The sequence below is a fragment of the Oncorhynchus mykiss genome, chromosome 7, assembly GCF_057628025.1.
Source record: "Oncorhynchus mykiss isolate SJ-2025 chromosome 7, ASM5762802v1, whole genome shotgun sequence".
NCBI classification, from domain to species: Eukaryota; Metazoa; Chordata; class Actinopteri; order Salmoniformes; family Salmonidae; genus Oncorhynchus; species Oncorhynchus mykiss.
The window spans coordinates 39308931-39322198 of record NC_143028.1 but is presented as its reverse complement, the minus strand read 5'-3'; the positions used below and the strand labels follow the sequence as shown (position 1 = coordinate 39322198).

General features: G+C 40.5%; 1 protein-coding gene across 3 annotated transcripts in view; it reads left to right on the top strand.

The window, feature by feature from the left end:
* cntn4 (contactin 4) overlaps positions 1-13268 on the top strand; it is a 174540-nt gene that overhangs the window by 62662 nt on the left and 98610 nt on the right. For all 3 annotated transcript variants that reach the window (XM_021609437.3, XM_090240932.1, XM_021609440.3), the window contains one exon: positions 13036-13131. In XM_021609437.3, coding sequence (XP_021465112.1) covers positions 13036-13131 — 96 coding nt within the window. The remainder of the gene's footprint in view (positions 1-13035; positions 13132-13268) is intronic.

Below are 13268 nucleotides of genomic sequence, written 5' to 3'. Positions count from 1 at the left end.
TGGAGATGTGGGTCCGGATTAAAAGTACACTTTTATATACACTACCGGTAAAAAGTTTTAAAACACCTACACATTCAAGGGTTTTTATTTTTACTATTTTCTACATTGTAGAATAATGGTGAAGACATCAAAACTATAAATAACACATATGGAATCATGTAGTAACCAAAAAAGTGTTAAATAACTCAAGAGTTAAAATTATATTCTTGAAATAGCCACCCTTTGCCTTGATGACAGCTTTGCACACTATTGGCATTCTCTCAACCAGCTTTGTGAGGTAGTCAAATGGAATGCATTTCAAGTAGCAGATGTGCCTTCTTAAGTTCATTTCCTCCTTAATGCATTTCAGCCAATCAGTTGTGTTGTGACAAGGTAGGGGGGTATACAGAAGATAGCCCTATTTGGTGAAATACCAAGTCCATATTATGGCAAGAACAGCTAAAATAAGCAAAGAGAAACAACAGTCCATCATTACTTTAAGACATGAAGGTCAGTCAATATGGGACATTTCAAGAACTTTGAACGTTTCTTCAAGTGCAGTAACAAAAACCATCAAGTGCTATGATGAAACTGGCTCTCATGAGGACCGCCACAGGAATGGAAGACCCTGAGTTACCTCTGCTGAAGAGGCTAAGTTCATTAGAGTTACCAGCCTCAGAAATTGCAGCCCAAATAAATGCTTCACAGAGTTCAAGTAACAGACACATCTCAACATCAACTGTTCAGAGGAGACTGTGTGAATCAAGCTTTCATGGTTGAATTTCTGCAAAGAAACCACTACTAAAGGACACCAATAATAAGAAGAGACTTGCTTCGGCCAAGAAACACGAGCAATGGACATTAGACCTGTGAAAATCTGTCCTTAAGTCTGGAGTCCAAATTGTAGATTTTTGGTTCCAACCGCCATGTCTTTGTGAGATGAGGTGTGGGTGAATGGATTATCTCCGCATGTGTATTTCCCACCGTGAATCATGGAGGAGGATGTGCTATGGTGTGGGGGTGCTTTGCTGGTGACACTTTTTTTTAAAATTCAAGGCACACTTAACCAGCATGGCTACCACTTCATTCTGCAGCGATACGCCATCCCATCTGGTTTGAGCTTAGTGGGACTATCATTTGTTTTCGACAGGACAATGACGCAAAACACACCCTGAGGCTGTGCAAGGGCTATTTCACCAAGAATTATGGATTGAGTGATGGATTGCTGCATATGATGACCTTGCCTCCACAATCCCCCGACCTCAACCAAATTGAGATGGTTTGGGATGAGTGGGGCCACAGAGTAAAGGAAAAGCAGCCAACAAGTGCTCAGCATAATATGTGGGAACTCCTTCAAGACTGTTGGAAAATCATTCCAGATGAAGCTGGTTGAGAGAATGCCAAGAGTGTGCAAAGCTGTCATCAAGGCAAAGGGTGGCTATTTGAAGAATCTCAAATACAAAATATATTTTGATTTGTTTAACACTTTTTTGGTTACTAAATGATTCCATATGTGTTATTTCATAGTTCGATGTCTTCACTATTATTCTACAATGTAGAAAAAAGTCAAATAAAGAAAAACCCTTGAATGAGTTGGTGTTCTAAAACTTTTGACCGGTTCTGTATATTTTGCCAAAAAATGATCCTTAGTTGTTTTTAATTTACATTCATAGAGCGTGTATGTATTTCCCTCACAGAACATGTGCAATTGCAGATTTGCTGTTTTTATTTCCCTTTTTTTCCTCTGGGCTCTATATTTTTACGAACCCTGTTCATCCAGAGATTTGAGAATCCTAGATTTACTGAACATGGTGTGAAAATCCCAGTAAGTCACAAGAGCAGACCACAAGCCCCGGAGGATATACAGTACATGAATCCCTCATTTAAGCGTGAATAATTCCTAAACATTACTCTCCAGCTGTTGTGATAATGTGTATAGAGAGAGCACAGTAAGCTGAGTTAATGAAGGGTAAATATCTACCAGCTATTTCAACTTTTTCCTTAATAGAATGCAGGTACTGTATCTGTACAGTACTGTATGCAGTTGCATCAGATATCATGTACATTTCTCCACCTCGTGGCTTTGAATGCTTCTTCTTTGATAAGAACAAAATGAAAAGAAACATCAGTCATTACTGCACATTTGAACCTACTCTATGATGCAATGTCAAATCCAGTTAACCCAGGTGCAGTAAGTTAAGCGTGCAAAGATGAGTCTAACTTTCAATCCCCTGCAAATCCTCCGGGGTCGGTTTCTGAGTTCAGCGGAAAGGGAAGGATGCGGAAACCATCAAAAGCCTCCCCAGGATCTCGACCATCAAGGAGACCCAGCTATAGCCCCTACACAGCCTGCTGTGAGGAGAAAGAATACCTCACTCTATACCTCAAATAGAGATACTGTGGCCAACGTGTCTTAAAAGATCAAAATTGCTTTCCTGAACTGAAGGGGTAGAGAAGACTAGCAACAACAGATATAGTACTATGGTCCATGTCAAACATAAACAGATAATCAGCAACACAATGTCATATCTGATAGCAACACATCCAAAGATCAAGTCATGATGACAAACATATTTAAATATGTGGTTTATGGTGTGCGATAGGTACTAGAGTAGAACATCGTTGAAATCGACCCTCAGTCCCTTTAGCTCTGCCCCCATCACGGTAGTAAATCGTACCTCCAGGAGTTGGTTGCGTAATGAATCCCATTGTTCCGCTTGGACAGCCTTGTTGAAGTATGATAAGTCGTCCTGGCATTTAGAATGCTCATATAGCTGGGATGTGATCATCAGGTTCATCTGGATCATTGTATGTAATGTCATCCCACCCTTAAAATAATGGATGCTAATTGGATAAGGAGTCACATTCAAACTGTGATTTATTGTAGTTAGCTCGTTCCATTATGGACATAGACCTACGTTATTGTATTGCTAGTGTCTTCTGTTTTTTCCACTCTCGTGTGTATGTTTAGATCGAACCGAAAGACAACTAGTCTTGATACTACAAAGCCATTTTTTTCTCACTTGATTTGTATTTATTTATATATTTCCTTTAGTATTTCTCAAAAGAAATCATGGCGAAGAGTAGTTCAATGCCAACATATACAAGGCCTGTTATTTTTTGTTGCGACTGATGTGAATTATTTGAAATGTCCCTTGAAGGCTGACGGCATGCTTTCTTTTGAACAAAAAGAGCACGAGCACAGCTGTGTGCCTAGAGGAGCATGCATTTGGTCAAGTCCCTCCCCAGCACTGGCCGCTCCGACTCTGCAGAGGCTCCTCTTAAGACATGGCCTGTATCATACTGTATTAAGGATTTCTGCTTGTCTCTTCAGGCCCTTTTTGCAACAATGGTTTGTTTGCTCTGTTTTGGCTTTCAGGACAGGAGGGGGCACAGTGTGTGTGTGTGTGTGTGTGTGTGTGTGTGTGTGTTTTATCAGGATGATCAAAAAATGGCCTCCTGCACTTGCAGTGAAGTGGTCCCAGTACTGCTTCTTTTTACTGCGATGGCTTTTATCTCGATCCCAAATAATGCCCAAAAAGATACTTTGTTAAATTAATTCAGCACCTTAGATGTCCAATGCTTTTGTCCACTTTGTTCCCTTAGACTCTCTATTTCCTAGGCTCTCTGTGGCTTTTATCTAGCACCCCATCCTGTGTTGAGATGAAAGAGGGCGGCAGTGCCACTCCAAACCTTTTGTTACCAATCCCCCGGTAGCAAGATTGGACCACTATAGACACAGAATTACCTCCATGGGCCCACATGCACGGGACATCGGCAAGTCATTCATTAAATTTGTGTTTTGATAGAGAAAAGTCAAGTAGTCTAGACTTCCCAAATGGAGAGTTCACTTGCAGACAATTAAGCCCAGTCAGTCCAGAGATCACATTCTCTTTTACCAGTAATACTGTCTATAGTTGAAATGTAGAAACACTTTAAACTGCCATAGCATATTAAACAGTTTGAGGTTGTAGAATATGTTCAGAATAGAATGTATTCAACCGAAATGATTCCAAAATGGGATAAACGTTGTACTGATTTTCTACCAGTGTGCAGTTTAATGGTCTACCATTTTAATGGTATGGTATCAACAAAATGCATTCATCTTTTTGCATTGAGAAAGAAAATATGAGATTCATTCATTCCTTTTTTTTTCATCAGTTCAATTGCGGAGGTAGATGCATATAATTGACTCCAAATTGCCAAATCTCATATTAATCTGTGAAAAGTTGCAAGGAATATATTTTCTTAATAGAGCTTAAGAGTCTCAAATAGCTATTAGCAAAAGTGTGTTCTTGTATGGGTTCAGAGGAGATTTATGTTTTAAGAAATAATTACAGCCTGCCTCCTAATAGACTTGTCCCATAGTCAGTATGACATATATTAGCTGACCTTATAGTCCTCTTCATAAATCAGTGAGCCCAGTAATTTTACATTTAAATCTGCTCCTGGAGCAGAACTAATCAGCAATATAGTTTCAAAGCAGGTTGGTTTGGTTGCAGAGAGAGACGCTCAAGACTTTTCCATTGAGTCGCCCTGGAAAGAGAGCTTTCATTCCTGCATCGCTGCTCGAGGTCACATGACAATATGGAGCATATTACAGAGCAAGGTTAATTAAGGTTAATTCATCCAATTTGAACAATAGGTGCTCTTAAATCTGCGATATCACCCGTTATCAAATAAATGTCTCGTCATTCCCTGTGGTAGAAAGATACAGTATGAATGTCCTTCTTATCGCTGTCTGTGTCCCCGACGGTCAAATTCTTTCCAACTTGGCCCATTTTTGTGGAGACAGGTTTCACTCGTAGTAAATTACCACTGGTTGAATTCATACTGTCCCCACTTTAAACAGTGTCAATACAAATAAACAAAATGGAACATTCAGTAGTGTTCGGGAAATATCAAAGGGATAAGAGAAAAATCAGGGGAATTTGTCCACAAGCTCGACTGCTGCTGTTTTGTCTTTGTGTGATATCTACAGCATCAGTCTGTGCAGCTCCCCCCCCCCCCCCCCCCCCCCCAACACAGTTTTGCGTAACTTCCCCTTTCATGTCTGTGGTAGGTATGGCATTATTCCAAATCGAATCACTGCTCACAGCCTCTTGAAAGGAATTGAGAAGTTCCCGATTGCAGTTCCCATATTTATCCAGGTCCCACCCGAGACGCTCTGCACACTCATCCATGAAGACTGCTCTTTGCTTTCCGAATTACCTTTACCCAGATCCGCCGGGCAACAATGGTCGAGGGAAATTGCAGGAGTCTGTTGCGACCTGCTATTGTTTTCCATCAATTGTCAAACATAAATTAGTTTCAATAAAAAGGTAATTTTAGTTTCTAAGCCATTTTTGAATTGCTTTGTAATGTTTGCGGTAGTGAGAGTGATGAATAAAACACAATCGAAACCTGATAACCACTGGAGCCATTAAAATCCTTCATGTGTGACTTAGGCTAAGCAAAATACCTTCTGCATACTGGAGTCCTCCTTTGTTTTTGGAGGCCCTATTTATTTGGGCCTTGTTGATTTCATCCTTAACATTTTGGGTCTAATATCGCCTTCTTGATGTTCCCGAGACTACGACTTCATAATTTCAGGAGTGAAATTACATGATGAAAGTTATTTTTCCGTCTGCCTCGGCTGTGATATTTCTTTCTCGGCAGGCTCAGCCGTGCAACAATGATTGTAATCTAGTGTGAATAACTGTAATAATCTTGTGGTAGTGATTCTTGTATGGTTGCACCGTGTTGTATATGCTGTTTGATACCCTATTAAATATCCAAGACGTAATAGGAGGAGTGCTAATCAAATGGTTGTTTGTGTAGAGTGTTCAATTGATTGAACACTGTTTACTGCAGGGTTCCCCAACTGGTGGTCCGCAAGAAATTGACTGCAAGAAGCCCAAACAGATATAATATTTGACTTTGTAACATAATCATTTCAAACCTGGCGTACATTTGTATAGGATCACGTGTCTCTCTTCCAAGACACCGTCGTAGCTTTGTGTCACGTTCTGACCTTAGTTCCTTTGTTATGTCTTTGTTTTAGTATGGTCAGGGCGTGAGTTGGGTGGGTTGTCTATGTTCCGTTTTCTATATTGTGTTTTTGCGTTTGGCCTGGTATGGCTCTCAATCAGAGGCAGGTGTCGTTAGTTGTCTCTGATTGAGACTTGTGTTTCGTGGGTGTTTATTTTCTGTCTAGTGTGTTTCGTGGGTGTTTATTTTCTGTCTAGTGTGTTTCGTGGGTGGTTATTTTCTGTCTAGTGTGTTTTGTCACCTTACAGAACTGTTTCACTTTCGTTTCTTTCTCTTTGTTATTTTGTTTAGTGTTCTGAGTTTAAATAAATATCATCATGAACACATACCACGGCTGAACTTTGGTCCTCACCTCACTCCAACAACGATCGTTACACTTTTCTCATGCTCATGGAATGACCCGCTTCCCTTCTAAGTTCAAGTCCAAGTTAGTTTATTTGTCATATACTCATGATCTAAAAAGAGTACACAGTGCAATGAAATGCTAACTCGCAGGTTCGCCTCTCGACAACGCAACAACAATAGAAAAAGTATGTAGTTAAGTGATTAAAAAGAGTAAAACAAATAAAAGCACAATGAAGTAGATCCTGTAGATCACTTCATTACTCCCATCTTGTTGACAAAGCTCTGCTCCACAAGTGTCCAATATACCTCACTTCCCTGTTGAAATATACATATGAGAAATGAGAAACCAATATGAGAAACCAAACCTGTTTGCAGGGTTGGGTAACTCTCGGTCCCGCTTGTCTCCACAACATTTGGTAAATCCGCTTTCAGTCTTAACGCACCACAGTTATGGATTGCCTTACAAAACAAATTACACCTGGATTTCCTGGTGTCAATAGGGCAGTTTAAAACTCTGTTGTTAAATTAGTTCACTGAAGTGTCCAATTGTTTCAATTCATTGTTATAACTTGTTGTAATAACCTGAAGTTATATATTTATAGCTGTCTTGTAGTTTTTATCTTTTTGTTGTTGTGTTGAATTTTTGTCATCAGGGCACCATTGCAAATGAGATGTGGTCTCAATTGGGCTCCCCTGAATAAAGAAAAGTATATACAAATAATTTAACCATTTTAATAATTGGCAGTTTTTTACAAATAGTTGCTTAGACTACTGTATATGGAAATAACAGACATGAGACAAGCATGTTTACCTGTAGAATGGAATAAGACCTCTATGATTAATTTCATTTTTTCAATTCTACCACCTCAACATTGTTCATTTTAAACAGGGTTAAATATCTAGTTGTAGTAAAGTTCAGCTTCAGTCCACAGGGGGGCTCTACTTCAGTCAGAAAAGTGTTCTCTCATCTCTTCAGTCTCAGAACAAGCATTTCGCTAACTCTGTCTGACACCCAATAACTAAAGGAGGCTGAGCGCTAACACTAGGTTATTAGCATTAGCTACCACCTTCCCTGCACAAACCTGTGGCTAAACCTGCTGCTGCTGTGATTGCACTTTGACTTTCTGGCAGTTCTGCCCTCTCAATCACTGCTGCCTGCTCATGCTCAACCTGCTCGCTTTTTCTGCCTCTCTTTTGGAAGAAGTTCAGAGTATCCATATTTGCTCTGCAGACTCTGACTGAGTGACAGGCGTTTTGCTGAGTGATGGCATTGACATCTAAACGGTGCTGTAGGTCTGGGGGAGAGGTCAAGGGACGTGAGCGGTCCACTGCGTTGTGAAATCTTGACCAAATACAATATATAATATAATATAATCAAAAACGTGTTAAACAAATCAAAATATATTTGAGAGTTTAGACACTTCAAAGTAGCCACCCTTTGCCTTGATGACAGCTTTGCACACTCCTGGCATTCTCTCAAACAGCTTCACCTATAATGCTTTTCCAACAGTCTTGAAGGAGTTCCCACATATGCTGAGCACTTGTTGTCTGCTTTTCCTTACCTCTGAGGTCCAACTCATCCCAAACCATCTCAATTAGGTTGAGGTCGGGTGATTGTGGAGGGCAGGTCTTCTCAAGCAGCACTCCATCACTCTCCTTCTTGGTTAAATAGTTCTTACACAACCTGGAAGTATGTCCTGTAAAAAAACAAATTATACTAGTGCAAACCAGATGGGATGGCGTATCTCTGCAGAATGCTGTGGTAGCCATGCTGGTTAAGTGTGCCTTGAATTCTAAATTAGTCACAGACAGTGTCACCAGCAAAGCACCACCACACCATCACACCTACTCCTCCATGCTTCACGGTGGGAACCACACATGTGGAGATCATCCGTTCACCTACTTTGTGTCTCACAAAGACCAAAGTACAGATTTCCACCGGTCTAATGTCCATTGCTCATTTTCTTGATCCAAGCAAGTCTCTACTTATTGTGGTCCTTGTAGCAATTCGACCATTAAGGCTTGATTCACACAGTCTCCTTGTTAATGTTGATATTTGTCAGTCATAACTCTGTGAAGGATTTATTTGGGCTGCAATTTCTGAGGCTGGTAACTGTAATGAACTTATCCTCTGCAGCAGAGATAACTCTGGGTCTTCCTTTCCTGTGGTGGGACTCAACATAGCGCATTATGGCAACTGCACTTGAAGAAAGTTTCAAAGTTCTTGAAATGTTCCATATTGACTGACCTTCATGTCTTAAAGTAATGATGGACTGTTGTTTCTCATTGCTTATTTTAGCTGTTCTTGCCATAATATGGACTTGGTCTTTTACCAAATAGAGCTATCTTCTGTGTGAAACCCCTACCATGTCACAACACAACTGATTGGCTCAAACGCAGAAAGAAATCATTTCCGTAAATTAGCTTCCAGGTGACTACCTAATGAACCTAGTTGAGAGAATGCCAAGAGTGTGCAAAGCTGTCATCAAGGCTAAGGGTGGCTACTTTGAAGTGTCTCAAATATAAAATATATTTTGATTTGTTTAACACTTTTTTGGTTGCTACATGATTCCATATGTGTTATTTTATCGTTCTGATGTCATCACTATTATTCTACAATGTAGAAAATAGTAAAATAAAGAAAAACCCTGGAATGAGTAGATGTGTCCAAACTTTTGACTGGTACTGTATATACAGTGCCTTCGGAAAGTATTCAGACCCCTTGACTTTTTTCACACTTTGTTACTTTACGGCTGTATTCTAAAATGGATTAAATAAAATAAATTATTCGGCAATGTACACACAATACACCATAATGACAAAGCAAAAACTGTTTTTATATATTTTTTGCTAATGTATATAAAAATTCAGACCCTTTGCTATTTGACTAGAATTTCAGCTCATGTGCGTCCTGTTTCTATTGATCATCCTTGAGATGTTTCTACAACTTGAATAGAGTCCACCTGTTGTAAATTCAATTGATTGGACATGATTTGGAAAGGCATACACCTGTCTATATAAGGTCCCACAGATGACAGTGCATGTCAGAGCAAAAACCAAGCCATGAGGCCGAAGGAATTGTCCGTTGAGCTCCAAAACAGGATTGTGTCGAGGCACAGATCTGGGGAAGGTTACCAAAACATTTCTGCAGCATTGAAGGTCCCCAAGAACACAGTGGCATCCATCATTATTAATTGAAAGAAGTTTGGAATCACCAAGACTCTTCCTAGAACTGGCCGTCCGGTCAAATTGTGCAATCGGGGGAGAAGGATCTTGGTCAGGGGGGTGACCAAAAACCCAATGGTCACTCTGACAGACCTCTAGAATTCCTCTGTTGAGATGGGAGAACCTTCCAGAAGGACAACCATCTCTGCAACACTCCACCAATGACGCCTTCATGGTAGAGTTGCCAGATGGAAGCCATTCCTGAGTAAAAAGGCACATGACAGCCCGCTTGGAGTTTGCCAAAAAACAAGATTATCTGGCTTGATGAAACTAAGATTGAACTCTTTGGCCTGAATGCCAAGCATCACGTCTGAAGGAAACCTGGTACCATCCCTACGGTGAAGCATGTTGGTGGCAGCATATTGCTGTGGAGATGTTTTTCAGCATCAGGGGCTGGGAGACTAGTCAGGATCGAGGGAAAGATGAACAGAGCAAAGTACAGAGAGATCCTTGACGAGAACCTGCTCCAGAGCACTCAGGACCTCAGACTGGAGCGAATGTTCACCTTCCAACAGGACAATGACACTAAGCACACAGGCAAGACAATGTAGGAGTGGCTTCGGGACAAGTCTCTGAAAGACCTTGAGTGGTCCAGCCATAGCCCAGACTTGAACCCGATCAAACATTTCTGAGAGACCTGAAAATAGCTGTGAAGTGACGATTGAGGGCATCTGCAGAGAAGAATGGGAAAAACTCCCCAAATACAGGTGCTCCAAGCATGTAGTGTCATACCTAAGTAGACTCGAGACTGTAATCACTGCCAAAGGTGCTTCAACAAATTACTGAGTAAAGCTTCTGAATACTTACAGTTAAAGTCGGAAGTTTACATACACTTAGGTTGGAGTCATTAAAACTTGTTTATCAACCACTGTATACTGTATACTAAACTATAGTTTTGATACTAAACTATAGTTTTGACAAGTCGGTTAGGACATCTACTTTGTGCAGGACACAAGTAATTGTGTAATTTCAACAATTATTTACAGACAGATTATTTCACTTATAATTCACAGAATCACAATTCCAGTGGGTCAGAAGTGTACATACACTAAGTTGACTGTGCCTTTAAACAGCTGGAAAATTCCAGAAAATCATGTCATGGCTTTAAAAGCTTCTGATAGGCTAATTGACATCATTTGAGTCAATTGGAGGTGTAGCTGTGGATGTATTTCAAGGCTTACCTTCAAACTCTATGCCTCTTTGCTTGACATCATGGGAAAATCAAAAGAAATAAGCCAAGACCTCAGAAAAAATCTCCACAAGTCTGGTTCATCCTTAGGAGCAATTTCCAAACGCCTAACGTTCATCTGCACAAAAAATAGTACGCAAGTATAAACACAATGGGACTACGCAGCCGTCATACCGCTCAGGAAGGAGACGCTTTCTGTCTCCTAGAGATGAACGTACTTTGGTGTGAAAAGTGCAAATCAATCCCAGAACAACAGCAAAAGACCTTGTGAAGATGCTGGAGTCCACAGTAAAATGAGTCCTATATCGACATAATCTGAAAGGCCGCTCAGCAAGGAAGAAGCCACTGCTCCAAAACCGCCATAAAAAAGCCAGACTACGGTTTGCAACTGCACATGGGGACAAAGATTGTACTTTTTGGAGAAATGTCCTCTGGTCTGATGAAACAAAAATAGAACTGTTTGGCCATAATGACCATCATTATGTTTGGAGGAAAAAGGGGGATGCTTGCAAGCCGAAGAACACCATCCCAACCGTGAAGCACAGGGGATGGCAGCATCATGCTGTGGGGGTTCTTTGCTGCAGGAGGGACTGGTGCGCTTCACAAAATATATGACAGCTTTGCACAACTTATTGTGTGACGCTTGTGGAAGGCTACCTGAAACGTTTGACCCAAGTTAAACAATTTAAAGGCAATGCTACCAAATGCTAATAAGAGTGTATGTAAACTTCTGACCCACTGGGAATGTGATGAAATAAATTACATCTGAAATAAATAATTATCTTTACTATTATTCTGACATTTCACATTCTTAAAATAAAGTGGTGATCCTAACTGACCTAAGACAGGGAATTTTTTCTTGAATTAGATGTCAGGAATTGTGAAAAATTTAGTTTAAATGTATTTGGCGAAGGTGTATGTAATCTTCCGAAATCAACTGTATGTAAATGTGATAAAAAAATATATATATTCTGTGTTTGCTTTGCAATGATGGGGTATTGTGTGTAGATTGATGAAGAAAAAATAACTATTTTATCAATTTTAGAATAAGACTGTTAAGTAAAAAAATGTGGAAAGCAGGCAGTGTAAGTTGCATGGACTCACTCTGTGTGCGATAATGGTGTTTAACATGATTTTTGAATTTTTTAACTATTTTTATTAGTATTATTTTTATTGGACCATCAAAACATCCGGGCTGAAGCTAATGATGCAACTGTGTGACATTTTTCTCATATTGAGGCTTGGGATCCCTCAGTAAACACTCAGTCACAGGGGGATTTAGCCTGAGGCAGAGCTTAAGGCTGTTTACCACCCCCAAATGTGTATACGTACAGCACACGGCAAGGCTCACAGGGATTTCCATCATGACTATTCATCTCCAGCTAAATATACACTACATTACCAAAAGTTTGTGGACACCCTTTCAAATGAGTGGATTCAGATATTTCAGCCACAACTGTTGCTAATGGGTGTATGAAATCGAGCACACAGCCATGCAATCTCAATAGACAAACTTTGTCAGTAGAATGGCCTATACTGAAGAGCTCAATGACTTTCAACATGACACAGTCATAGGATGCATACCTTTCCAACAAGTCAGTTCATCAAATTTCTCTCCTGCTAGAGCTGAACGGTCAACTGTAACTTCTGTTATTGTGAAGTGGAAACGTCTAGGAGCAGCAACTGCCCAGCCACGAAGTGGTAGGCCACACAAACTCACAGAATGGGACCGCTGAAGCTCGTAGTGCGTAAAAATCATCTGTCCTCAGTTACAACACTCACTGCCTCTAGCAGCAATGTCAGCACAATAACTGTTCATTGGGAGCTTCATGAAACACATTGGGTTTGGCGGATTCCAGGAGAACGCTACCTGCCCCAATACATAGTGCTAACTGTAAAGTTTGATGGAGGAAGAATAATAGTCTGAGGCCTAGCCCGAACCATGAAAAACAGCCCCAGCCCATTGTTCCTCCTCCACCAAATGAGATGTCCGACGAGCAGGTGTACTTCCCACTACTTTCCTTTCTGACCAATGTTTACTTTTTTGAGTTAGATGTTAGATGTGCAGCACAGTTGCAGCACACCTGAGATTGTTCAATTTGACCCAAAGTTATTCTCTCTTTTCTTTTGATTTCTCAAATGTGTGTGTTCTGTTTTCTTGCTCTGCACAAACATGTTGTTTTTGTTTGTTTTGTCTTGCACACTATCAAAGATTTGTCGGGCCACAATCCAGCAGGGAGTATTACATAATGCCTATTATTTTTCAGACATGGAAAACTTCAAGACCCACAGAAGAAGCTCGGTGTCAGTTCGCGAGGGACAGGGGGTGGTGCTGCTGTGTGGTCCCCCATCTCACTCTGGAGGTAAGAAACCAACCACAGACTCTTTATAGTGATAACTGAGCCATACATTGTCACCTGCTTGTCAGGCTATAACACGTCTCTCTCTCTCCTGAACACATTGAAACTTTTCCAACAGCTTAAGATATGTCCAAGGCTGA